Raw genomic sequence first — 27,714 nt, 5'->3', positions numbered from 1 at the left:
CTGTATCTCTGGAATTCCTGCCAACGGTCTTTTTTTTTTTCTGAGAGAGAGACAGACAGACAGACAGGGACAGACAGACAGGAAGGGAGAGAGATGAGAAGCATCAACTCATAGTTGTGCCACCTTAGTTGTTTGTTGATTGCTTTCTCATATGTGCCTTGACTGGGGGGGCTCCAGCAGAGTGAGTGACTCCTTGTTCAAGCCAGCGACCTTCCACTTCAAGACAGATCTTTCGCTCAAGCCAGTGACCATGGGGTCATGTTTACGACCCCACGCTCAAGCTGGTGAGCCCGCGCTCAAGCCCGTGATCTCGGGAGCCTGAGTCCTCTGTCCCAAGCCAATGCTCCATCCACAGTGCCACGCCCTGGTCAGGCATGCCAAGGGTCTCTCCAGGACATCACATCAGTGTCTCTCTGCCTAGGCACTGCTGACCTTGGGGCTGCATCACTCTTCACTGTGCATTGTACGATGTCGCACAGCATCTCCGGCCTCTACCCTCGATGCCAGTAGCACCTACCCCACTCTGACAATTCAAAACATCTCCAGATATTGCCAAATGTCACCCCTAGTTGAGAACCACTATCCTAGGCTGTGTCCTTGTCCTTGATTTAAAGGAGATACAAAGGTTATGAAAATTCATCTCCTTCCACAGGCCCTCCTCCACCCCTGTCTGTTCCCTCCCATCACAGGCGTTAGCTGAGAATTACCCTTTCCACAGCGTCACTCAGAATTCTGAGCAAGTACTCAGTACCTCCTGGGTGGCAGTGCGTGCTTTACATTCTTGACCACATTTAACACCCCAAAGTGGGCACAACTATCTCTATTTTACAGGTGAGGGAATAGAGGCTTGCCCGTGATTACACAGTTAGTGAGTGGCTGCTGGGATGCTAACCCAAACCTGTCTAATCCTGGAGACAGAGAGTTTACCTCCCCTACCCAACACAGTGAGATCCAGATGTTCTTTTCTTGGGTCAGCAAGAAGGCACTGCGTTAAGGAAGCCTGGTCCCCTCCTGCCTGGTAGTCCATTCCCCTAAAGGCGGGCGTCTTCCAGGCATGCAGGACATACTTCCATGATTGTGGATTCTTGTGTCTGTCACCTGTCACCCTATCCAGACCGTGGGCTGTGTCCTCAGCCTCAGCGCTGGGCCATGCTGAGGAAAACATTTGTGAAATACTCAGCGGTGAGCGCTAGACACAGCAGCCACTTCTGGATAAGGATTTTCCTGGCTGTGCCCTGGGGACCTTGGGCAAGAGACACACCTCTGAGTTCAACTTTCCCACCTATAAAATGGGAAGACCTATTTTGGGGGGGAGATGTGAGAATTAAATGATGATAAATGTAGACTGGTTCACGGTGATGCTAGGTGCTGGCTAAATGCTTCCCTCAATGAATGTCCAACCTCTGTCACGAGGTTTCCTGTGACAAACTCACTTTCAATTCCTGAACCCCTATGGTCAGTCCATGACCCCCATGGACCATGTGCAGCTGCTTCTTTAGGGCTACCTGCCCAGCTTGACTTCAAGGTCCCTGAGGATAGGGCCTGTCCCTTTGTCCCCTCCCACAGTGGGGAGCCTGAGACCTGCTCAGAATGATTGCTGAAGAAGGAACAGTGATGATGAGTCCTACAGCGATAACCTTTGGCATTGGCACTGCCTTCTCCGGGTGTATGTTAACATAAGAAACGGTGTGCCTTGGTCAGTGGCCTGAGGACGTGCCCTGGGTCCCCTCTCTGAGCAGTTCCGGCTATTAGCCAGCATTTTGGTTCTGCTTTGGCCATTTTCTTTGATTTCCTCAGCTGACACTACCTGGCGGTAAATAAGATTGTAGCCTAGTGTGGCAAACATGCAGGATGGAAGAGGGGCTCTGCAGAACCTGATAGCCAATCCTCACCCCATGCCCCAATGCCCATCTCCATCTAACCATTTACATCTGAACCACCAACCAGTTACTGGTGCTTTCTGTGCCTCGGTTTCCTCACCAGTACATTAAAGATATTAATAGGACCTGCCTCTGAAGGTTAGGAGAAGATTAAAGGCACAGTGCTTAGAACCGCTGGCTTAGAACGTATCATGCCCTCAATCTTTCGAGGAAGCACCCCTATCCTTTAATTGGGGTGGGTGGGGTGGCAGCGAGCATGCCCAGGGAAACTTTGCTGGGGAACAGGGCAGGCAGGCCCCAAACAGCAGGGCGCACAGCGCTGTGGCAGGCTTTCGGTTCTCCATTCCTTCCGCAGGGTAGGGGACCGGCTTCAGTAACCCCACAGCGCTGTGGACAAGAGAGACAGAGGGGGAGGGGAAGGGGGAGGGAGAGGCAGACCCCGCCGCCCCACTGCAATAGACAGGACAAGCCGTCCCCGCCCATCTCCACGGCAGCATTCGTCTCATTCCTTCTTTTAAAAATTAATAAAGGCTGCTCGGAATTCTGCACTCTTCAAAGCACCCAGGACGACATCTCCCTTCCTAGTCATCAAGCCAGGTCCCCTGTCCCTACTTTTTTTTCTGTCACATTTTGGTTGGGCAAAAGAAGCCCGGCGGAGGGACTGCGGGCATCTGGTCCCCCACAGCTGCCCCAGGAGGTCCCCGTCCAAGGTCGGCCCCTCCCCCAAGGTCACCCAACTTTTTCCCCCTCCCGCAGCTCGCGGGGAGGGTCGGGGAGGGCCCGGAGGGGTGGCGGCCCCGGGGCGCGGCGGGGGCGGGGCGCGGGCCCTCTCCCGCGGGGCGGGCACCCGCCCGCATCCTCCATTGGCCAGAGCGGGCTGCGGGCGAGAGCGCTGATGTCAGGCGGGCGCGAGTGCGGCGGGCGCAGCGGCGGCGGCCGCCCAGCAGCCTGGGCTCGGGTGGGGGGGCGCCGAGTGGGGGAGGCGGCCAGCATGCTGCTCGGCTGCGGCTCGGCCTCCCACACCCGCGGCGCCCTCGTCCTGGCCAGCAGCGGCGGCGGCGGCGGAGCAGCGAGCGGCGCCCGCGGCTGCGGCGGAACCGGGTCCGAGCGCGCGGCGCGGCGGCGGGGGTCGGGCCCCCGGCGGGGACCGGGGACCCGGCATGGCTCTGCGGAGGGGCGGCGGCGGGGCGCTGGGGCTGCTGCTGCTGCTGCTGAGCGCCGCGTGCTGGGTCCCGCCGAGCGCGCAGGTGAGGCGGCTGGCGCGCTGCCCCGTCACTTGCAGCTGTACCAAGGAGTCCATCATCTGCGTGGGCTCTTCCTGGGTGCCCAGGGTCGTGCCGGGCGACATCAGCTCCCTGTGAGTGAGTGGGACCCCTCCAGCCCCCGTCCGCCCCGCCCCACCCTGCGCCCGCCGTCGCCAGGGAGTTGCTTCTGGCAGTGGGACGGCACGACCTGACCCCACTAGCCAGCCCGTTCCTTTCTGTTTGGGTGGGGGCGCGCGGGGGGGACGTGGGTGGAGTCTCGGGCCCTGGGGAGGATGGAGGGAACCGAGACGCAGAGTCTGGGAACCTGGACAAGTCCCTGTGGCAGTGTTTCTCCAAGTGTAGCCCCCTTGGGCCACCTGCATCAGACCCACCTTGTGCAGCTTGTGCCGATGCAGATTCTAGGGCCCGTGCAGAATGAAGCAGGGGCTCTGGAGTGGAGCCTTGGAGTCTGCATTTGGCGTCCCCAGGTGATTCTGGGGTGCATTAAAGTTTGAGAGGCTGTGTGTATGTTGGTGTGTGTGTGTGTGTGTGTGTGTGTGTGTGTGTGTGTGTGCGCGCGCATGTATATGCAAAGAACATGACTGGAGTGAGTATACCCGGGAAGGGCTGAGGCCTCACTGTCCCACCTCAGGTCTGGGGCTGTGCTTTGGCCTCATCCCAAACGCTCCACAGTTCAGGTCTGGAAGAACCTGGATAAACTCATACAACCTCTGAAAGTGGGGGCGAGGGCTGCCCCATGTGGCCTGGAAGAGGGGAACACAGAGAGCTTGGCAGAGTACTGGGGCATGGGGGGCACCCAGCCTAGTGGTGAAGTGCTGGAAGTCAGCCTCACTTCTTGCCCTGAGTCCACAGCGACTTCTTGCCCCCCCTCCACACCAGCTATTAAACTGGCTGCCTTTCCAGTGCTGGAGGAAGGGTGGGAAAGGCTCTACATCATTTATCCACCAGCTAAGAGATGCTTTCAACCTGCCCAAACGCAGCCACTCACGCCACATGACCAGCTCCTGTAATGGCTTGGAAAGGGACTACTGAGCTATGTCTTTTACTGCTGGGAAATGTTTCCTGCTGAAATGACTCCATGTCCCAGGCCAAGGTGCTGGGGGATGCCCACTCAGTGGCAGACACAGGGAATTCCCAGGTGAAGCTGCTATGCTCAGGGCACTTCCTCTTGTACTACACTGCCCTGCCTCCTACCCCCAGCAAGGCACAGGGGCCTGGGCCCAGGAGTGGAGTGCTTCCTGTTCGCATTTCTAGAAAGTTAGAAGTCTGGCTGGCAGGCAAAGAGGGCCTTTTTGGTTCCTAATATTGCAAATTGGGTGACATGGAGGATTCCAGAAATTAGAATTCCCCTTGTTAAATCCTTTAGACCAGCAGCTGGTTAATTTATCTGCATGCTAACTAAAGTAATTCTGAAATGATGTGTTGAGGTCCTGCTGTGGCCAGAAAGGATGGTGGACCTCGTGGCAATAATGGAGCCAAGCTTCTTGCCGCCACCATTAACCGTTAAATCTGGCAGATGGCATAGCCTCCCACTGCACATTCAAGCTCAGGTGCCTCTGAGTTTTCCCCCAAGGCTTTCACGGTGCATTTAATCAGGAGTGCTCTGAGTGTCTTTCAGAGATGGGCTCCCAAGGGGAATGCTTAATCCTACCCTGGAGTTTCATCGGCCAACAGTAACACTGTGTCTACACAAACAGAATCATGGGCGGAGGCGGAGTAATTATCCATTTGCAGCCAGGGCCTCCAGTAGTTGAGAAAAAGAAAGCAGGGGTGGAGGGTGGGGGGGTGGAAATGGATTCAAACTGGCTGAGATAACATCTGAGGAAGAGGAGCTAGACTAATTAATGGTAAAGGTTTCTGTTATTCAAACTAGTTTTCATATCGATCCAGTTCATTGGAACACGAACTTGACTCCCGTTGTTCCTACCCCAAGAAGCTCCCGGTTGACTGGTTTAAGACTTGTTCCTGAGTGGAGGCGTCTGAAGTACAGGCGGACAATAAGACTGATTCCCGCCCCTGCTCAGCACTTCAACAACCTAGGCCTTGTTCTGTTCTGCTTTTGCCTGTAGGAGCCTGGTAAATGGAACGTTCTCGGAGATCAAGGACCGAATGTTTTCTCATCTGCCTTCCTTGCAGCTGCTGTGAGTCTGGGAAGTTCTCCCTGAAAACGGGGGGTACGGAGGTGCAGTCCCCGGGGGAAGCGATCTCTGTGTCTTTGATATCAGTTCTTCCTAAACGACTCAAGCTCCTCCGTGGGTAAACAGACCGTGGCTGGCTCTTGGCGGCACCTCGGCCTGTGGTGTTCCCACCAAGCGGAGGCCAAAGGCTCTGTGCTCGGTGTCCCTTCCTTCTGACACGAGTTTTCCTTGAGGACCTTATTGTAGATCCCAACCCCCCACATCTGGCAACTGGAGACATGATTACTCTGAATTTCGACCAGGACTTTACCTAAAAGTTTCCTTCACTTTAAAAGAAAACCTACAATTCAAACTCTTAGGGTTACTCTGGAAATAACAGTATTTCCAGTTGACTGAGTATCTAAACTGTTGGGGCAGCATACTATGTATTTATATGCACATTTTTATTTAGTCATTTTATTATCCCTGCAAGGAGGTTATTTTTATTTCCCCATTTGACAGATGGGACAACTGAGGCTCAGAGGGGAGTTCAGTAACTTGCTCAAAATCACAGCCAAAACTCTAACCCACACTTGTAACTGCTCTGTGTCCTAGCCACTCTTGGCAAGTGCCGATGTTGTGACCTATTGCCCAGGTCGGTTAATGTTTTCTACTGAAAAGGAATGTCCAGAAAGCAGCTTTTAGAAGCAAAGCAGTGGCAGGCAAAGGCATGAGTACATACCTCACCCTCTGTATCTGTACTGGTTTCTTAAACTTGAGATGAGATCAAAATGAAACACTATTCTTTAGAAAAATATGAAGAAATGGAATGTAGGTCATCACTCATCCTAAGTGAACTGAATGTTGGTACTTTTGTTCTTGAAATGTTATGTACCAACTTATAACATTAAATTCTGAAGTATCTTGGAAGTTCTGATTTCTATTAAAATATACTTTCCATATGATAGGAATACAGTTTTAGGTATTTTACCGAATAGACTCAAGTGGTAACTATAGAGACTATATAAACTTTTATCAAGTAGACTTAGGTAGCGACCATACAAAACTACACTGCTCACAAAAATTAGGGATTTTATCACTTCCTATTCATTTTGAAATATCCCCTAATTCTGCTCACAAAAGTTAGGGGATATTTTATAGCTTCCTATTCATTTTGAAATATCCCCTAATTCTTGTGAGCTGTATATTTGGTGATAGTCTTCCGAAGGTTTCCTAAACTTTTTTTTTTTTTTCCTCATGGGAATGGATAATATAGTAGAAAAGCTTCTAATATTTTTGGAGGAGAGTTGGTCTCAGCTGTGTTACTTTGGTGAGTCACTTAACTTCTCTGGGCTCAGATTCCCCCCCCAAATAGGGCTGGGTTAGCTCCTTTAAGAGCTCGTGCATCATTGAGCGTCCCTTGGCTGTTTAGTTGTGCTGGCGTTAGAATGTTTTGAAACAACAGCTCTCAGGCCATATTTACTGGGACCCACAGGGCGGAAAGGGTAGAGTAATGGGGTTAACCAGAAAGCCTGGCCAACGGGGACCCCCTTTCCATTTCCTCTTAGCATCTGTGATTTGGGTTGTGCATCTGATGGGTCAGTCTTAGATGAAGAAGAGCCCGTACTGGCCCACGGAGTTGAACACAGGGAAGGAAACAGAAACGGCCTCACTCGGAGACTCTAGCTGTATGTCTCTGCATTCAAACCTGTCCTTTATTTCCAGATTGCTGAATTCTAACTCATTTACAGTCATCCGGGATGACGCTTTCGCTGGACTTTTTCATCTTGAATACCTGTAAGTGTTGTGCTTTTGCCTATTTGCTGAGCATTTGGTGTGTCGGTAGAATTGCTCTCTTGCTTTCCAAGCTGAACAACATCTCTTAGAGGACTTAAGGGTGGAGAAAACCCCATTCTCTTTTCAACGCTGACCTTCTGTCGTTTACTTGTGTATAAACATGCCGGGACAGGAGGAGGTTGGGGACAAAGAGGGGGAAAGGAAACAAAGAAGGAAAAATACTTATTCATTCTCTGCTGACATTTAATTTGTCATGTAGTAAGCACAATTGGAAATTGCATTGGATAGTTCTGCCTCCCATAACTACACACGGATTTGCTGATCCGCCAGAAACGAAGCTGGAGGATTCTGAGGGTTACTTATTTTTAATAAAGTCTCCCTACATGGGAATACAACTTCATGTTTTTAATTCACTTGGCCTGTGTCCCATTTGCAGTAGTTCCTGTGAGCTGCTGACAAGGGTCTAATATTCTTTCTTCTCCTATCAAAAAAGGTTCTTTTTCCCCTTTTAGATGTGCAATTTTTTTGCCCAGCAGTGAGCCTTGCCCTCCCTCTGATTTGTGCCTTTCCTCCCTTTCGCGTCTTTTTTCCCCTTAAGCCCCTTCATCTTGTCTTCTGTAACTTTGTAATAATATTAATCCTGCTATCAGATGGGATTTCCTTACTTAGCATTCAGAGGGGTTTTTTAAGCCTCGTCTCGGCTTTCTTATCGGAGGTGAACAGGTAGATGTTTGAATTCTCAGCACATCCTGGGCCTAAGAAAAAACTCTGCTGATTTTACGTCCTTAGGGACGATGTTTCTAGAGCTCTTTCTCCAGAGTGCACATGATATGTGTGATCTCATGACACCGTGGTAGCGTGCTTACCATGGACAGACAGGTAGGGCTGAAGCGCCGACTCCAGCTGGGTTCTAGCGGAGTGCGTCGGCGGGCCGTGATGGAGGGAGTCCGTGTGAAGCTACCCGGTTCTCTTGTGAGCAGTTCATCTTACTGCCTAAGTGATCAGGGAGGAAGTTAGCTTAGTTTAACACTAAATAGACCCCCAGCTTTAAAAAAGCAGGCACCAGAAAGTTCTCAGTGCAAGACTTCAGAACTATTTCATTAAAAAATGGCGTCGTGTTGCAAAGCCCCTCCCCTGGACCCTCTCATCAGAGACCCTCTTCCACTGGAGGAGATGTGGTGTCTTAAACTAAACTGTAGGTCTGTGTGTGGCCCTAGAGCACAGTCGTGGTGCATGTAATTCCCACGAAGCCTTTAAGCAGCGGTTCTCAACCTGTGGGTCGCGACCCCGGCGGGGTCGCCTAAAGCCATCGGAAAATACATAACGCATATCAGGTATTTACATTCCGAATCATAACTGTAGCAAAATTACAGTTATGAAGTAGCCACCAAAATTATTTTTTGGTTTGGGGTCACCGCAACATGAGGAACTGTATTGCGGGGTCACGGCATTAGAAAGGTTGAGAACCACTGCTTTAAAGCATGGCAGAATTATTACTGCAGGACCCCTGGCTCAAGCCCCAAGATGTTTCGGCACAGAGCAAGAAGTTGGGCCCATACTCAGTGTCATTATACTTCCCACTTCCTAGGGCCGCTGAGGTTTTTGAGAGGACCCCACGTCTTCCCTGATTTGTTCAGAGATTAGACTGTGTAGAGCGTGAACTCAAAGTTTGCCAGAAGCCAAGCTTAATGGAATTCCTCCCTCAGCAAAAACTTTAATAAGGAGATGTGAAACAATGGGCTCCCCTCAAGGGACAATGACATTAACAAAAGTATTAATAGCTGGTCTGTGAAATGTCAGAAGGGTTGACCATCCGGGAGCATTCCTGGCTTGCAGAGATATGAACATTTCTTGCCTTTGTAGAGTGCTTTCTTCTTTTTTTCCCTGCGATGTTTCATCCACGTTGCCAACTCGGAAGGTGAAGGCGCCCATGCGGCACCTGGAGAGAGCGCCGAGCACACACCTGTGTCCATCCAGTTTGCACGCACACCTGTGCCCGCTGACCTACTCTTCAGCCATGAATTTTTAAAAATCCATGAATGCTTTTAGAGTTTATCCCCAAAGCATACCACTATCATTTTTCTTACAGATGTTACGCTGAGAAAATTCAGTTTAATTATACTGCTGTTCTCCTTAGGTTCATCGAAGGGAACAAAATAGAAACCATTTCAAGAAATGCCTTCCGTGGCCTCCGGGACCTGACTCACCTGTAAGTCCGATGAAAAGTGTTGCCAGTCCTTTTAAAGGGTCAAGTGTAAGAGTCACTTCCTGATGTCTGTCTTTCTCTTGACTGTTTTTGTCCATATTTGGACATGCTCTGAAAGAAACTAATTTCCAGGGTGCCCGAGAGGTTTCTCTATTGTCAAATAGTCATCCACCATGGGTCATCGTCATGGACCACATGACTGCGTGTCAACTAGGGAGCATTCTGAGCCACGCGGGCCTATGTGAGTGATGGAAGGAAACCGATATGTATCGTACAGCTACTCTGTGCCGGGCCCAAGGCTGGGTGCTTAGTGAGCCTTCTCCTCTCCTCCTTCACAATCATCAGTGAGTCCCCATTTTACAGACGGAGGAACTGAGGCTTACCTGAATCACAGAAGATCGGTGAATGCCGTGTCAGAATTAGGACAACACGGAATAGAGACATCTTTGTGGTTTCTCTCATTTGAATGCAAATAGCATTTTCTTTTATGTTGGATTAATCTTTGGCTTAGCTAAGCTCTGTGGGTTTTTTAATAGCTTTCTGGAGGAAAAAAAAAAAAAGTTAAACAAATTGATTTGAATTGGCATATCAGAATAAAGTAAGGGCACACACTTAGCAAATGAAGAAATCAGGAAAAAAGAGGAGCCGTGTTTATGAAAATGTAAAAATAGTCATTGTCTTGGTAGGAGCCATTTATTAGCCAGGAACCAGGTCCCGTTTGTGTGACGGGTATTTTGTGTTTCTCGTTGAGCAAACGGAAGGGCTTTGAATGGGGAGTTGGGCAGGAGTGGCAATCCCCTCAGGGTGTAGCACCCTGACCATAGAGCATCTACGGAGATGGCCGTTTTCCAGATACAGGCAAAGGTGTCCGTCCCCAGGCCCAGCGAGCACTGGATTCTTGTTGGCATTATTATTTCAGGTTTTCTTCCTATAAACTAAAAGCCTTGATTTTTTTTTTTCCTTTTAATTCAGTCTCGATGCCGAGTCCCCACATTCTTGTAAAGGCTAAGACGTTGGACTTGGGGCCACATAGACTTGGGTTCAGACCTCCAGGCCATCATTTATTACTGTTGCTTAGCCCTTTTGAGCCTGTTTCCTCATCCTTAACGTGGGGATGACTAGGCGGACCCCGAGGACTGCTGCACGTAGTGGGTTCATGCTTGCCTGCAAGCGCCCAGCCCGTGGCCCATGGCCGACGCTCAGGGTATGGGTGACATGGTTACCATGGTCAGCGTCTTCATCATCGGCAACAGCATTGTTCCCTTCCTCCACTCATTAAGAAGTCTCCATTTTCTCCATGGACTGCTGAGTGGCCTTGGCCATTGGGGTGACCGGAGAGGGTCTGCTAAGATGACAGCCGTGGGTGTCTGGGGAGGAGGAGCGATGGCCAGGTAAACCCAGTTCCCAGAAATCAGGAACGAGGGGCTGTGGTTTAAGCAAAGACTCTGGGCAGGTTGTGACCCTAAAGTAAAGCCCGTGTGACTGAGTTAGCCCAGATGTCAACTTTCATTCTATTCTACCACTTGGCTATGGCCCCTGGTCTGAAAGCAGGTGAAAGCATGCAGATATTGTGCGGGTACATTTACATAGCTTTACGCACATGTGCCCATGGGGGCATGGACTTCTCTACGTGTGCGTATGTAACTGTGTTTCTGTGCGTATGCTCGTGCATCTGTACACCCCAATATGTGTATAACAGATGTACGTATGTGTAGGAGGCACCTCCTTCTGGATGAAATGCAGAGGGAATGAGGGAGCCCTCTGCTTGGGTCCAGGGAGCATCTGATGCACGAATACACTCGTCCCAGCATGTCTGGGCATCCGACAGTCAAGCCGACAGAGCGCCCCTCTCCCCAGCTCACAAGCCCCATCTCCCTAAATGTCCTCAGAGCACGGGGTGCTCAGGGGCCCCCGCCCATACCCAACTCATCCCATTCCAGAGCTTGTCCTCACATCCTTTCTCTTGCCCCGGAGGCTGCTTCTTCTGCCAGGGATCTCATGGAATCTACTTCTTCAACGTTCAAGTCCCACTTCCACCCCCTCCGGGGGGAGCCATTCGGCTCTTCCCCTCACTCCTGTGGCCCTCCTTGTTGGCTCACACACCCAGCACTGTACTGTAGACTCGGGCCGTACCGGTTGGTGCCATTTCACGGATGTTAGTTTTACCTCCGCAGCCGCACTGAGGGCTCCCCGAGGGGAGGCCCCTTGAGGGTCTTCCGAAGGCTCTGCTCCGCTCTTCTCCCAGCACCTGGCACAGGGCGAAGCCAGCGGGACGTTCTTTCTGATTTGCTCGCTGGCTGACCAGTGGGCTCCTCACTGAGCTGGATTTTCCATACAGACTCTACTTCTGGGCAAGTCAGGGGACTTTTAAAGTGGACTCCCCCAGGCTGGAGACGTCTGTAGTGATTCAAGCATTTAATACCTTGTTTAAGAATAAACTGATCCTCCCATCACCCCCACCCCCTTTTTGTAACCGAAGCAAAGAGAGCATACCTCACTCCCTTGTGATTAAGGAAGCCACTCTCTGGAATTTGTTTAAGTATCTGATTTTTATCTTTTATGAACTTTGCCAACACCGACAGGGTCACATTTTTATGTAAACGAACACGATCAGGTTTCAAAGCACAGGAGGAGCTGGGCCAATCTGTAACTAAAATCTAGGACGTTTGTTTTCCGGCAGTCCTGTCAAGCCCAAGGGACAGGTTGCCGTTAAGTAGTTTTAGAAATGAAGTAAGTGCCATGAATTTGTAGATAAAATGAAGTGGGAAGTAAGATGTTACGCACCGAGTGTGAGCAAGGTAAGATGGTCCATCTAAATAATTCAGCCTTTGGAAATCTAAATTGAACGCTTGGAACTGGTTGCTAACCAGTCTGCTTTTTTGGCCTCGACCGTTTCGTATATTCATATCACCTTAATACAATACATTTCAAGTAGCTAAAAAAAAAATTAGCTAAATAATTAACCATTAAGTAGCAAAGAAACAACAACCACCAAAAACGTTTCTTGTACTTTTTCAGGTAAAGTAACTGTCAGCCAGAAAAAAAAAAACAATCAAATCAGACATGTTCTTTTTAATTTCAGAAAGCTATCTCAGTGTATTTGCAGTCTGATTATGTATTCAGTCTGTGTTCCGACATCTTTAGAAATGTACAGATAACTCATATTGGAAAGAAAGGTTGGAAAGTCTCTGGTACCGTAGATGGGAAGGATCTGCCCCCGTTCTGTTGGTATCTGGAAGCAAGAATGGCTGGTTACCAATGGGCTCAAAGCTTTCCACTCCAGCTGAGTCTGAGGAGAAACAGTCATTGCTTAAATTCTCTCTGGGATGGGTCATTATGATGCTACAAAAGGTTCATTTCGTATAGACACTTTAAGAGGTTGGTGCTGAATTGCCTACGTGTTTCTCATTTATAGTTTTGCTATTTGTACTCATGTATAAAAGAAAAAAAATACAGGCACCGGTTTCTTGGCTGACTCATATCAGAGCATACGTAATGCCTGGGGGAAATCAGACTTGATGTACGTCGTCTCAACACCCAGCATCTTTCAACATCAGCAGCCCAGCCCTGTGGACATCCATCGTTAGCAGGATGATGACGGGTCACTGCAAGATCCTGACTCATCAGAGAAAGACTTGATGGTGCTTATTCGAGTCTGCTTCTGGGAGATGGGGGTGGGAGGCTAGGACATTTCAGAAAGCTCTTCAACACTAAGAGCAAAATGTAGGATGGTTTCTGATAAGCCTTCGTTAATGAGAAAACAAAGTTGATCACCCTCCATTTTCTAAATGCTGTTTGTTGAGATTTTATAATATTGTTGGGCTTAGAACTGAGGGTCTTTATGTGAAACCATATTTACTGTGTCCTTTCTTAGAGTCACAAGTGATAGAATTCAGTTAAATGAACCGTTAGAGAACTTGGCACAAGACTCTCCATCTCTTTTTTTTTCTTTTTAATCACTGTCATTTTAGTGCATAATTCATTCCTTCAACAAAGATTTACTGAGTACCTATGATGTACCTAAGTTGTGGGGCTCTCTGGCGGGAGAGCCTTCTGGGAAGATGGACAGCCAGTTCCGAGGCCTGGAGCTGGGGCTCCACTTCTCCAGGCTGAGGAATAACAAAGAGGCCGGTGTGGCTGGATCGTGGTCTAGATGTGGTCCCATAGGCGGGTGGGAACCGAGTTGAACTAGACAGCGGAGGGTCTTGGGCTTTTATTCTGAGAAACATGAGTGCTACACATGTATGTTGAGAGCTTAATAAGTTCTTGTTTTAAAGACAAAACAAAAGATTTACATTGAGCTCCAGCATTTATAATGTTATTTTTGTAAAACTAAATTTATTTCTTTATCTTGGCATCGCTTACCAAAGCCAGAAATTGAACCACATTGTGCTGAAGAGGGTTGGAGCTCTGCTTGAAATCATTACTTTATTTAAGGGACTTCAGAGTAATAGGGTATGAAGATAATAACCACATTAAAGTGTTGCTTTTTCATTCCAGTTCTTTGGCCAATAACCACATAAAAGCACTCCCTAGAGACGTCTTCAGTGATTTAGACTCTCTGATTGAACTGTAAGTAATGAAAATCAAGTTTATGTCTGCTTGTCATTGGACCCCAGTTAATCATGTCTTTAACTGGCTTCTCTTCCTTATTGCATTTCTTTGAAGTTGGAGCTTAAAAAAAAAAAAATCTATGATAAAATAGTGCCCACTGGGAAACAGCATATAGGCTGTATTCTGTTGGGGATTTTACCATCTTTTCTCGAGATAGTGTATCCGTCTGTTTTACCTTCTAGTGCAGGGGTCCCCAAACTTTTTACACAGGGGGCCAATTCACTGTCCCTCTGACCATTGAAGAGCCGGAATATAAAAAAAACTATGAACAAATTTCTATGCACACTGCACATATCTTATTTTAAAGTAAAAAAACAAAACAGGGACAAATACAATATTTAAAATAAAGAACAGGTAAATTTAAATCAACAAACTGACCAGTATTTCACTGGGAACTATGGGCCTGCTTTTGGCTAATGAGATGGTCAATGTCCGGTTCCATATTTGTCACTGCTAGCCGTAACAAGTGATATGACGCGCTTCCGGAGCCGTGACGTGTGCGTCCTGCATCACCAGAAGTAGTACTGTATGTGAACGCCGCCGCACTTTGCGGTGAGGCCACATACAGTTCTCCAGGAGCACCAGTGAAAGAGGTGCCCCTTCCGGAAGCGCGGTGGGGCTGGATAAATGGCCTCAGGGCCATGGCCGCATGCGACCCGTGGGCCATAGTTTGGGGACCCCTGTTCTAGTGTTTGTCACTTCTCACTGGACCTACTATAGTTTAATAAGGTCTTAATTTCAATTGTGTTTGTGAAAACTGGCTTCCTAAAAATGCCCTGTTTTTGTTTGTGACCACCTCTGTCGGGTGGTGTGCTTTTTTGTCTTTGCCCCGTGTCCAGCGTGGCACGGTGAGGGTTTCAAGAGAGCTCGGAGGGATAGATGGTGCTCTCTCTATTGGCTCTGAAAAGCTCTCGGTTGGCCACGCAGTTAAAAATCACAGCTACTGAAAGTTATTAAATAACATCAGTATCATGATAAGAACAAAAAATAAGATGTTCATTAGATACCAACATTTTTAAAATTACATTTTGGGGGAGGGTATGAAAAAATATCAAGATGTTAATAATTCTGGAGTCTCATATCACTGCCCAGACATTTCAGGCACGTCTGTTTCCCCTCTGCGTTTTGTTTCACTTGTTAGAGACTTAAGGGGCAATAAATTTGAATGTGACTGCAAAGCCAAGTGGTTGTACCTGTGGTTGAAGATGACGAACTCCACCGTGTCGGACGTGCTGTGTATCGGTCCACCGGAATACCAGGAGAAGAAGCTCAACGATGTGACCAGCTTTGACTACGAATGCACAACCACAGGTATTCAGAGCCTCTGCGATCGAAGACTGTTTATTTAGACTCATCCCTTCGTTTTTGTTTCAGATTTCCGACAGGGAGTGGAGAAAAGTGGGTGTAGACATTTTCTACCAAAATTATTTTAGGCCAAATGTAAACATTCTAAAAGATACGAACTGATGTGGAATGAAACATACCTCAACGGTTTAGAGGTTTTTTTTTTAACTGTACTGACTTTAATTTTGCTTCTTTACAAAATTCACATTTTTCTAAAGATATTTTTTAAAGGTCAAAGTATAAACTAGTAAGTTTAACCTAAAAACATTTTCAAATCAGTTTGGGTTCCATAGAAAGCCAGGGCAGAGTAAGCCTAAATTACAGTTCTCTTGATTGAAATGATATGAATTTTACTGAAACTTTAACTTTAATAAATCCCAGGCTTTAAAAATCTATAAATTGAATTTGGAGTTCCATGGAAAAAGGTAACTAGGTAAATTATAACCAACCAACAGCAAAGTAGAAATGTATGTTAACAGTCAGTTGTCAAAAGAAAGAAACTCACAATGAGGGGAAAATGCAAAGACGTTTGATTTTGTTTTCTGGGGCCTACCTCAGGGTTCACTTTATACACTTTTCAGGCCATAAAGTAGAATTAAAATACTAACAGTCTCAACGCCCTACACATCCTATAGAGAGCAGGTGAGTGTCCCCATGAGAAAGGCTTGGACGGAGTGGCCACAGCTTCTGAAGCCAGGCTTAAAGGAGAGAGGACCCACACGTAGTATGAAACGCCCTTATCAGACTTGGAAAAATAAACATCGGCGCTGAGATTTGATATCTACAGGGTGTCGAGGCCCTTCCATAGGGGGAACGGGAATGAGAACACAGAAAGTAGTTAGTTCCAGAGACTCGAAAGACAACCTCGAGAGCAGAATTTCCCATTTCGGTCAGTCCGGGCGCGGCCCTCCAAACAAACAAGCACTCACAAAGTAAAGCTTATTTCTAGATAGCTTTCTAAATAAGGGGCCCTAGAGGCCCTGTTCTTTTCTGAGAGAAAACCTGAACTCTTACGGGAACGACCTGGTCTTTCGTCACTGCACAGGCGCCCGCTCAGCCGTGTAACTGGCAGGTGGCCCTTCGCCTGCCGCGGCCACTGGAGGGCGATTTAGTGTATTGCGGAGCAGGGCAATACATCAGAGGTCGCTGTTGGTGCCACTTGTGCCACAACTGAGGTCATCGGGTACGAAATGCTAAGCCAGAGTTCGATGGGACTCCACTCTGCCTCCTATCTGGTTTTTTCTTTCTGGGGGTTTCTCTGCACCCCCAGGTGGAGTTAGCAGCGTTTCCATGGTTCGGGTCACACCAGGCCACAGAGCAGGAAAAGTCTGTGGAGCTCTGATAGAAATGACAGAGGCTGGAGAGGGCCTTGGGGAACTGGGAGTGGTTTAGGTGAGACAACATGATTTCTGAGCGTAGAGCCCTGTGGATGGTTATGAACACGATCTGGGGCTCGGAGAATTGTCCTGGGAACGGAGAGGGCTTGGGACCCAGGTGGCCAGGTCCCGGCATCAGGCTTAGACCCAGAGCCCACAGAGCAGCCTGGGGCCCTAAGTGTGTTAGGGCGTTCTCTCTCTGAGGTATGTCTTTGTTGAAAAGCATCCTGTTAAAATTTAGAAAGTCAGCACTCCTCCCTGGTAACAGGGAGGTGATGATTCTCTCTGTCGCTGTTTTATCCCTTTAAGACTCATGGACCAATTGATTCTTGCTGCTAGTTTTCTTCTGTCATGAAAAAAAATAACAGCCAAGTTGTGACCTGTCTCCAGATAGAGTCCCCTGCCTTGTAAGAACATAGGTCAATAAACTGAGTTTTGGGGTTTCTATCTTCTGCTCAGATCAAGTGTCATCCTCTGGTGTTCTATTACAGGCTGGGGAGGAAGTTTATCAGGAAGAGGGAAATCCATTCTTAGAGTTATGGCACTGTTACTGCATCGTCACCAAAGATTTTGGAAAAAGCACATTTTTCTTTTTCTTTTTCTTTTCTTTTCTTTTTTTTTTTAAAGTTAAGTGCGAGGCAGGGAGGCAGAAAGACAGACTGCTGCATGTGCTATGACTGGGATCCACCCGGCAACCCCTGTCTGGGACCGATGCTCTGCCCATCTGAGGCCATGCTCACAACTGAGCTATTTTTAGCACTTGAAGGAGATGCTCCACAAAGCCATCCTCAGTGCCCAGGGCCGATAGGCTCAAACCAATAGAGCCATGGCTGCGGGAGGGGAAGAGAGAGAGAATGATACTAGGGGGAGGGGGGGAAGGGTGGAGAAGCAGATGGTCACTTCTCCTGTGTGCCTTGACTGGGAAGCAAACGGGACTTCCACGTGCTGGGCCAGTGCTCTGCTGCTGAGACTATTGGCCAAGGCCCACATTTTCTTAGTGCATTATTTTCCTCTTAGCTCAGATTTTTCAGGAAAAGAGTAAGTTCTCCAGGTGGAAGAAGGGAGGCAGATACTGTTCCTCCCAGGGAGAGGAAGGTACTGTTACCATTCTGTTCCAGGCACTGGGGTGTAATTAACACCACGAAGCAACCCCTGGACTGTTTCAGCTCTCTAGATTAATCACAGTCCTTCCAGAACCCTCCACCTGAAGTCTATTTTTAACCACCTCAGAAATCCCTGTTACCTGCTCATGATTCCCCATGTTAGGTGGATAATTCACTAAATTCCTTAGAGGGAGCGAGTTTTGCATCCTAATGGTCCCGTTAGCTTCCCTATTTCAGGGCTGATGAAAATGCGAAGAGAAATAATGCATTAATGTGCACTTTCTCTCCCAATAGGATAGGCATCATGTATAATTTATTTTCTGCAAGTGCTATAAATAGCTACGTAAAAATCTGTTGATTCCGGTGGGAGCCATGCCTGAATTGGAAGAGTCCCACTGACATCATGAACTTAATCCAGTGTGAATGGAAATGGCAGGCTTTTGCAGAGAATACCAATAATACTTAAACACTAGTAAATTGATGTCATATCAATATGTGCATTCTCTGAGCGCTTTCCACATGAGTGTGCCTCTGCCGTTTGTGAAAGATAAATGAAGACGAGGATGGAGGGAGATGTTTAAATTCAAGTCCCCTCCCCCATACACACAAACACACACGTGCGCATGATCGTTTTCTTCCACTCCTTTCTTCCTCTTTTTCTTTTCTTCCTCCTCCTTTTGGGAGGGGTATTATAGAAGGGAAAAGGGGTCTTCTACTAAGAATTAGATTTATCATTCAAATGACTTAACAGTCTGTGCTGTGCCAGACACTCAGTTTATAGAAGATATGATAAAACTGAGGTTTGGGGAAAATAAATGATCTCCTGTAAGTGCTTGCTGAGCTGCACAGTGTCGCAGACCCCGGGCACAGCCGTCACCCGCTGCACAGTGTCACAGACCCCGGGCACAGCCGTCACCCGCTGCACGGCGCCAGGTGCTGAGCTGCACGGTGTCACAGACCCCGGGCACAGCCGTCACCCGCTGCACAGTGTCACAGACCCCGGGCACAGCCGTCACCCGCTGCACGGCGCCAGGTGCTGAGCTGCACAGTGTCGCAGACCCCGGGCACAGCCGTCACCCGCTGCATGGTGCCAGGTGCTGAGCTGCACAGTGTCACAGACCCCGGGCACAGCCGTCACCCGCTGCACGGCACCAGGTGCTGAGCTGCACAGTGTCACAGACCCTGGGCACAGCCGTCACCCCCTGCACAGTGTCACAGACCCCGGGCACAGCCGTCACCCCCTGCACAGTGTCACAGACCCCGGGCACAGCCGTCACCCCCTGCACAGTGTCACAGACCCCAGGCACAGCCATCACCCCCTGCACAGTGTCACAGACCCCGGGCACAGCCGTCACCTGCTGCATGGCGCCAGGTGCTGAGCTGCACAGTGTCACAGACCCTGGGCACAGCCGTCACCCACTGCACAGTGTCACAGACCCTGGGCACAGCCGTCACCCCCTGCACGGTGCCAGGTGCTGAGCTGCACGGTGTTACAGACCCCGGGCACAGCCGTCACCCGCTGCACGGCGCCAGGATCTAGTGCACAGGCTTAGGTTAACTCCCCCTCACAGGGGCTCTCTAAACCTCCCTGACTGTATCGGAGTGTTTGGCTTGGTTTCCGAATGTGCAGAGTGCCATTTGGCGGTTGACTTTCTGCTCTGAACAAACAGTCACCAGGGGAATGCAGAGCTGGGGAGTATGCGGACAGGTGGTAAAAGGATCCCATTGTCAGGTAAGCTTGAGAACCGCCACAATAAACACCCAACAGCTTTCTTCATTCCCCGGGCTCTTCCGAGAGGGCTAGGGATACAGCTTTTCCCAAGGGAATTTGCCCAACTGCCAACACTGTTGACAGAGGACTTTTCAGTTGCGTTCCGGTATGCTGCTCTGCGGCACCCTTTCTGTCTTGCCTGTTTGAAAGCCAGTTCTCACCACATTTGTTTAAAATATTGAGTTCCTCTAGCCAAACCTGTGAGCTGTTTATCTCAAAGAAGCTGGGTTAGAAGCTGTGCATTCCGTCTGCTGGTCCTGTGCACGCCAGAACCTTCTTCTGCGGTCGCCCGGGGGCAAGCTCGCTGTGATATCTGTGTGGCTTCTCTCCTGGTCTCCTCCTTCTCTTTTTGGAGAGAAAGGAAAGAAGGGGTTGGTCGTTAATTCCCACAAGAGATCTCATGGAGCCTTTCTCTTTGCACACCCATCCCCAGATTTTGTGGTTCATCAGACTTTGCCCTACCAGTCGGTTTCGGTGGATACGTTCAACTCCAAGAACGACGTGTACGTGGCCATCGCTCAGCCCAGCATGGAGAACTGCATGGTGCTGGAGTGGGACCACATCGAGATGAATTTCCGGAGCTATGACAACATTACAGGTGTGCTGTGGCTTGGACGGGGTTTACCGGCCTACTTTCAGGGAGAGGAGACGTGTTCTCAGCCATAGCGAGGGGCGCTCGGCTCTCTCACGTGGTTAGATTTGGGGGGTGCGTTTCAGCCTGCCCTCATCTCTCTGCGACGTGGCGCGTTGCTGCTGAGAGGAGAAGCCTCGGGTGGTGACCCTATTTCTTGTTGGTGATCCTTTTGAAAAAAAGAGAGGGTAATGGGTTGCAGGTGGTGGGAGGCATTTTCCCGGTGTGGTGAGAAGTCAGGTCACCCCGAGAACCTGTTCATCTTGAGCAGTTATGGCGACCTGAGACTGCACCAGCTTTGTGGCAGCTAAATGACTCCTCTGACTTCTGTTAAGCTAAGTGTTCATTAATATGCTAATGAACACACATGCAGATGTGCTCATGCACTCACACACACATGAATGGACAGACACAGGCACACACATTCGCATGCACATGTCCTCATGCACACAGATGTACACACAGATATACATTCATACAGCACATATGTACACATGCTCATTACCACACATGCACACATGCATGTAGACACACGTACACGCTCTAGCTGTTGCTCCTGTCCCCTTGCCAGGTCCTGCTGATCACTGTTTCCTTTAATAAGTGCAAACAAAATGAGAATTCATGGCTCTCTGAATTCAGGCCTTTGGGACAAGCTTACTTAATGCTTCTCTCAGCGTGGGCAGGGGACCCCAGTGTCTCAGTGCTACCAAAAACGGATAGTCCGCTTGCTTTTTAAATAAGTGGATAAAGTCAAGATAATCTTTCAAAGATTTCTCATTTATCACGCGCAACCTGATAACAATACCAACACGATAAGTAGCACCACAATGGCCCAACTGCTCCCCCACGAGAGAATGTCCTGTGGTGGCTCCTGATTTGGAGTTGGAGCAGGGTTTTGCTGTAGCAGCGAGACGTGTATCTAGGTGGAATTTCCGGACGGGGAGGCGCCGAGGACTTTCTCCCGCGGCAGCCGTGTTTCCGCAGCAGGTGCGGGGATGTGGAGAGGCAGGGAAAGTGTCGTTTCAGCCCTCTGGGCGCAGAGCTGCTAATGAGCCTCATCTCGCAACCCTGAGAGGTCTGTGAGACACACATGCAGATGCCACCGAGAGGCTATTTCAGACGAGCCGCGTTGCTGTCTGCTGTCGGGGCCATCTGGCCACCCGGTGCTGAGTTCACGTTCCTGAGAGCAGCTCGGCCGGCCAAGTGCAGATTCAGCACCGAGCGGGGCAGGTGAACCTGCCGAGGGGAGCTGAGGCCTTCGGACCCTGAACCTAGTCCACACGATAGGAAAAATGAAGGCGAGAGGAGGACTCGCCACCCACGTGATTTTGCTTCCCTCCCTTTCCTGACTTGGAAGGTAGGTGAGGGGTGACTGACTTGGCCCCTCCGCCTTCTCTCCCATGATAGGAGGTGGGAGCAGAGTGAAGCTTTGCTCTCGCGCAGGGAGTTCCAGTGTGAATGCTTGTGTTCCCAGTGCTGGTTGTGGGCCTGCGAGGTGCCAGGTGCTGGTTTGTTTCATTGGAGACTCACAGCAGCCGCTCGGGGTGTTACTGTGGGTTGCCTGCCCGTAGGTAGAGGCCAGAAGCCCTCTGATAAGGGAGAGCAGGCATCCTCTATAAAGAGACTGAAGAATGTGGGCTCTCCCTCTGACTGCCGCGTGCTAGGAAGCCATGGTGGCCTCCGAGGCTCAGTGTCCTCATCTGTGGGATGGGGACAGCTGTACCACATGTGGACGCTGTGAGGAATCCATGACTGCCAGGCGCATGCAGGCAGTTTTTCCTGCTAACTTCCTTTTCACACCTTTACAGATGAAGGGAGATTGAGGCTCAGGCATGTTGGGTCACCCCACTGTGACTCATTGTTGCATTCCACCCCTTCCCACTCCCAGGTTCACCTTCACCTGAAAAGGGATGGCACTGCCCTCCACCTCTAGCTGGTGGCATACCTGAGTTCACGCCATTCATTCTTTCATTCATTCATTCATTTTGTTTGCTTATTGATTTCTCTATACAAAGTATGGTTCAGGCTGTAATCTCTCTTTCCCACATTAAAACACACACACACACACACACACACACACACACACACACACACACACACACACGATGATCTCTGCTGCTGCTGACAGCTCCGTGGACTGAGTGTTTACCTGGACAGAGGCATTAGGGGACATTTCTGAAAGACGAGTTCCTCGCGTCTCCCGTGCCCCTCGGCTGAGACGTCAGGCCGCAGGACGCTGCGGGCAGCAGGGACCGCCACGCCAGGCAGCGCAGGAAGGAGACCAGGCGCGTGAACTCTCAATTAGTGCTGTCAGGGTGGGCGTCAGTGCCACTTTCGAAGAGCAGTTTGGTAGTTTAAACCCCGAAGCCTTAAAAAAAAAATGTGCATGATGTTTGACTCAGCAAACATTTAAGAACACTGCCAGATGGTTTTCCAAAAAAGATTTCTCTATAAGGAAGCATGTTACTTACGATAATGGAAAGCTAGAAATAACTGCAATGTCCAATAATAGGGGATTAGTTAAACAAACTGTGGTGCATTCATGCAGTGGAACACTGTGTAGTATTTAAATATCTAGTTATAGGAGATGAAATAACATGGGAAAATTGGAACAACATAGAGGTCAAGTGAGAAAACATAGGTTATAAGAAGCCTGTGTATTAAGCTCAAATTTCTTTTCTTTGTTTAAATTTTTTTTTAACTTTATTTAGTTTTTTTAGAGAGAGAGACAGAGAGAGAGAGAGAGAGACAGACAGACAGAGACAGAGAAGGGGGAGGAGCAGAAAGCATCAACTCCCATATGTTCCTTGACCAGACAAGCCCAGGGTTTTGAACTGGCGACCTCAGCATTCCTAGGTCGACACTTTATCCACTGCACCACCACAGGTCAGGCTCAAATTTATTTTCAAACAGTGCATCTGTATATGAGGATGGATTGGTAATGAAATATATCAAGATATTAAGTATTATTTCAGCACTTGCAGTACAAGTGATGTGGATTTTTTTTTTTTTTTTGTGCTTTTTGGCACATTGTTGGTAGAGTGTAGACAGGACCCAGACTACCTGGATGTGGATCCCAGTCTCTACCTCATACTAGCTGTGTGACCTTGCATAAGTTACTTAGCTTCTCTGTGCCTCTCTTTTACCCTTAAAAAATGGGGATCATGATAATACTCGTACTTGGCTCATCTGGTTGTCACAAGGATTAGATGAGTAAAGCTCCGTGTGAAGGGCTTAGTACAGTGCTTGGTCTTTTATAAGTGTTATCTATTATTATTTTAAAAATTTGCTCTGGTGAACATTTAAAACTTTTATACTCAGTAAAAAAGAAGTGCAATAAACAGAGGAAAGGGACCAGGTTCTTGCAAGAAGTCGAAACCAATGAAAGCAAAAAGTATATACTACTATAAAACCACCTACTCTCTGCCCCCAAAGTTATTACCAAGGACAGAAACTGGCTAACTACCCTTGTAACTCACAGACCAAATTCACTTTGGTCTCAATTCCTTAGAAAATCAGAGAAAAGAAATCACTTCTAATCGAATGCCCTAGGTAGAGGGTCAATACTTCTGAAACGTGGGTGCTCCTATCGCTTGCCGGCTAGCAGGGGAGGTCGGGGGGGGGGAGTGACTGGGGGTCCAATGCAGAGTGGCAGAGAGTGGTAGGGGGTGCTCAGACCTTCAGGGGAGTCACTACGAAACATGTTCCCCCTTTCCTGCAGGGTTCTGATTTTGTGCTGCCTGAGCTAGCTCATTCCGCCCATGGCCCATTCTGTGGGCATCGGCGCGGGGGGCAGTCTCTGAAGGAGCTGGGTATTTTGATTATCGAGACAGTGGCGTCAGTAATCCAATAACGATAGCTACTAGTTATTGACTACTTCCTGTGTATGGGTGCTCTGGACTGAACACTGGGACCATGAATTTCTCACTTCTTCTGTGCAGTAGCCCCGTAGGGCAGTGCTGGCAGCAGCCTCAGCCTCGTTTCCTAGACGAGGAGGCTGAGCGCTGCGTGCTGAGTGAGTGGCACAGGGTCAGAGAGCTTTTCTGGTGCGGGGCTTTGCTGGGAACCCTGGGACGCCTGGTCTAGAGTCACAAGGTTTAACACTATTCTGCCTCAGTCTCCTTTGGCTCTGGAAGTCAGAAGAGGCTAAATGTCTTCAAGAGCCCTTATTAAAATTTTTTTCCTCCTGCCCATGAGACCTCACTCATACTGTTGAACGCTCGCCCCTCACCCCAGAGAAGAAGCCCGTTTACTTGGCTCTTTCTGCCCTATGGACTTGGGGAGTATTGTTTTGACTAGCACAAAGACGATGCATTTGGTGTGTTGGTGAATTTCCTGACTTGTTCACCTGCCTCTGAAGACACAGAGACCCAGGGGATGAGCATTTACCTATTTCTTTGAAACTATCATTTATAAAAATGTTTATTTTTTTTTTAATTATGGGAAAATAGACATAGCTTAAAATGTATCATCTTAACCACTTTTAAGTGTACTGTTCCGTTGTATTAAGTCCATTTACATTATCGGGCAACCAAACTCCAGAACCCTTTTCATCTCGCAAAACTGAAAATCTCCACCAGTTAAACCACAACTCCCCATTACCCCCCTCCCAGTGCTGGGCGGCCACACCCTGTACTTTCTGTCTCTGTGAATCTGACTACTCTAGGTATCTCATAGAAGTGGAGTCCTACAGTATTTGTGTGTTTGTCAGCTGACTTACTCCACGTGGCTAGTGTCCTCAACATTTCTCTACAGTGTATCATGTATCAGAATTCCCTCCCCTTTTAGGGATGAATAATACTCCATTGTATGGCTAGACCACACTGTGAACTGGGCTGCTTTCCTCTCTTAGCTACTGTGAATAATGCTGCTATGGACATCGGTGTATGCATATATGTCTTCAAGTCCCTGCTTGGAGTTCTTTTGGCTAAGGGTCCGGAGGCAGCATTTCCGGATCCTATGGCAGTTCTGTGTTTCATTTTTCAATGGTTTAAGTTTCCTGTGGTTTCATGGGAGCTGCCCTACATTTCTCACCAGCAGTGCCCCGAGGGTCCCAGGGTCGCTGTGGAGGAACACTCCTGTGACCGTGGCTGCCCCTAATCCCCTCTCCTTTCTTTTGGGGCACAGGTCAGTCCATTGTGGGCTGCAAGGCCATTCTCATCGACGACCAGGTCTTCGTGGTGGTGGCCCAGCTCTTCGGCGGCTCTCACATTTACAGATATGACGAGAGCTGGACCAAGTTTGTCAAGTTCCAAGACATCGAAGTCTCTCGTATTTCCAAGCCTAACGACATCGAGCTGTTCCAGATAGACGACGAGACGTTCTTCGTCATCGCGGACAGCTCGAAAGCCGGCCTGTCCACGGTGTATAAATGGAACAGCAAGGGGTTCTACTCGTACCAGTCGCTGCATGAGTGGTTCAGGGACACGGACGCGGAGTTTGTCGATATCGACGGGAAGCCGCACCTGATCCTATCCAGCCGCTCCCAGGTCCCCATCATCCTCCAGTGGAACAAAAGCTCGAAGAAGTTCGTCCCCCACAGTGACATCCCCAACATGGAGGACGTGCTGGCAGTGAAGAGCTTCCGCATGCAGAATGCCCTCTACCTGTCCCTCACCCGCTTCATCGGGGACTCCCGGGTCATGAGGTGGAACAGTAAGCAGTTTGTGGAGGTCCAGGCTCTCCCATCCCGGGGGGCCATGACCCTGCAGCCCTTCTCTTTTAAAGAGAATCACTACCTGGCCCTGGGGAGTGACTACACGTTCTCTCAGATCTACCAGTGGGATAAGGAGAAGCAGCTCTTCAAGAAATTCAAGGAGATCTACGTGCAGGCACCGCGTTCCTTCACTGCCGTTTCCACGGACAGGAGGGATTTCTTCTTCGCGTCCAGTTTCAAAGGGAAGACCAAGATTTTTGAACACATAGTTGTTGACTTAAGTTTATGAAGGTGGGATTAGGTGAATTTGAAAGACAGGCAGCAGTAGCTCTCCTGAGAGAAGAACAAGAAAAACATTAAAAAAGAAGAAGAAGAAGAAGAAGAAGCCAGGTTCAGAGGTCTGAAATGAACAATACGTCGGGGAAACGGAAGTTCTCCAACTTTTAGAACTCGCATTTTAATCAGGGATTGCATTTATTGACTAACTGCATGAAGTGTCCATTCTCCCATTTAAAAAGACATCTTAAAGCCTGTAATTCTCGAGAAAAGGGTACAGTATTAAGTTTTACCATTTAGGAAAGTAATCTGACTTTTTTTTTTTTTTTTTCTAATGAGGAAAGAGAAAATCAGATAAGGTGGGGACAGCTCTTACAATGAAATTTTTTAAAAAGACCAAACAAACTATGGGTCCTTTTTATCCCGTTTTAGCAATCTTTCTGGTAAGAACTCTTAAAGCCAAAGTCAGCTGAAAAGATTTGCTGATATCGGTTTAAAAATCTGATAACACTCAGCAATGCTATTTTGAGCCATCCTAATTTCCTATACCCCCCCTTACTAGCAGAACCTTGGCTATTTCATTGGCTCACAGGGATGCTTGTCATGGGTGTGTCAACAAAATAATGTTTGACAGATTGCTTCCCCTGCTACACAGAAAATATTCTGCTGACACACGTCCAGGCTCAGCATGAGCTGTGGACCCAGGAGTGAGACAAAGCAGTTTCTCTTCTTCCTGTGGTTCAGAGCTGATCCCTGTGGTGGCCGGAGCAACAGCGCTTGTCTGATGCTCTCTGTGACTCATCTGCTTCTCTGAACCCATCCTCTGAGCGTGCGAGGAACCAGCAGACAGCCCAAAGACTGAACGGTGCTTTTCATTCTGTCCTTAGAGCAATAGAACAGGTGTTTCTGTCTGATGGGAGTTTGTGAAGTAAGATTTTGGGGGCATCAAGGGGGACTTGATACAAGTCTCCATGTACTTTGAAACCTAGAGGTGGCCCTTTGATTGATGCATGTTTTTGCCCTCTGGGCAACTTAACACTTCAAGTCACTGAATAGCAACAGACCTACCTACCCAGCTGCCTACCTCCCTACTCATGTAACAGTCTGCTTTTGTTGATTTACTGATCTTGCTGCTGCCAACACCGCCCTTCCAAAGGTGTCAGAGCACCAAATCGTCAAACCCGGGGTGCTCACGACAGCACACTCCTTCCTCTCCTGTCCTTAGCTCACTCAGGCCACATGCTGCCAGGGGGCTCATCCTATAGGTGGGGAGACCAGCTTTGGAGCCAGATACTCTGAATCCCACAGACCGGGTCTGCACTCAGGGGTCCAGGTGGCCTGTTTCCAATGGACCTCTCTGGTGCAGACCACCAGGAAGCTCATCGGGGGAGGGGTCTGGTTTTGTGGGCAGGTCCAGGTGAATGTTCTGCCTGCTGAGCTGGTTCTCGTCAGAGAATATGAAGTGAATGCTTTTAGGGGGAGGGGCTCTCAAAGGGCAACCCAACAACTTCTAGCCATGAACGTAGCATAATCATTGTACTGTATTGTTATTTTTCAAAATGATTTTTGTTTGCCGAGTCATGAGTAGGTAGATGTTTTGCCACTAATATGAATGTGTTTGTTGTTTCCAGATTAAGCAATGCAGATCGAGGCAATAAATAGCACTTAGAGAACAATG

The 27,714-nt window shown here is 48.7% G+C and overlaps 1 protein-coding gene across 1 annotated transcript; it reads left to right on the top strand.

Annotated features, from left to right (window-relative positions):
* Positions 1 to 2,856: 2,856 nt before the first annotated feature.
* Positions 2,857 to 27,714, top strand: LGI2 (leucine rich repeat LGI family member 2). The gene is made up of 8 exons (XM_066385939.1): positions 2,857 to 3,237; positions 5,215 to 5,286; positions 6,988 to 7,059; positions 9,197 to 9,268; positions 13,766 to 13,837; positions 15,021 to 15,190; positions 19,907 to 20,071; positions 25,232 to 27,714. The coding sequence occupies exons 1-8, from the start codon at positions 3,041 to 3,043 to the stop codon at positions 26,047 to 26,049; spliced, it is 1,638 nt and encodes a 545-aa protein (XP_066242036.1). The 5' UTR covers positions 2,857 to 3,040; the 3' UTR covers positions 26,050 to 27,714.

Source organism: Saccopteryx leptura, chromosome 5 (genome assembly GCF_036850995.1).
Source record: "Saccopteryx leptura isolate mSacLep1 chromosome 5, mSacLep1_pri_phased_curated, whole genome shotgun sequence".
Lineage (NCBI taxonomy): Eukaryota > Metazoa > Chordata > Mammalia > Chiroptera > Emballonuridae > Saccopteryx > Saccopteryx leptura.
This window is presented reverse-complemented; position numbering and strand designations above follow the sequence as displayed.

Coding starts and splice junctions, on each gene's coding strand:
- LGI2 (XM_066385939.1), top strand. CDS start 3,041: ATGGCTCTGCGGAGGGGCGGCGGCGGGGCGCTGGGGCTGCTGCTGCTG. Junction 9,269..13,765: donor CTCCGGGACCTGACTCACCT/GTAAGTCCGATG, acceptor TTTTCATTCCAG/TTCTTTGGCCAATAACCACA. Junction 13,838..15,020: donor TTAGACTCTCTGATTGAACT/GTAAGTAATGAA, acceptor TTCACTTGTTAG/AGACTTAAGGGGCAATAAAT.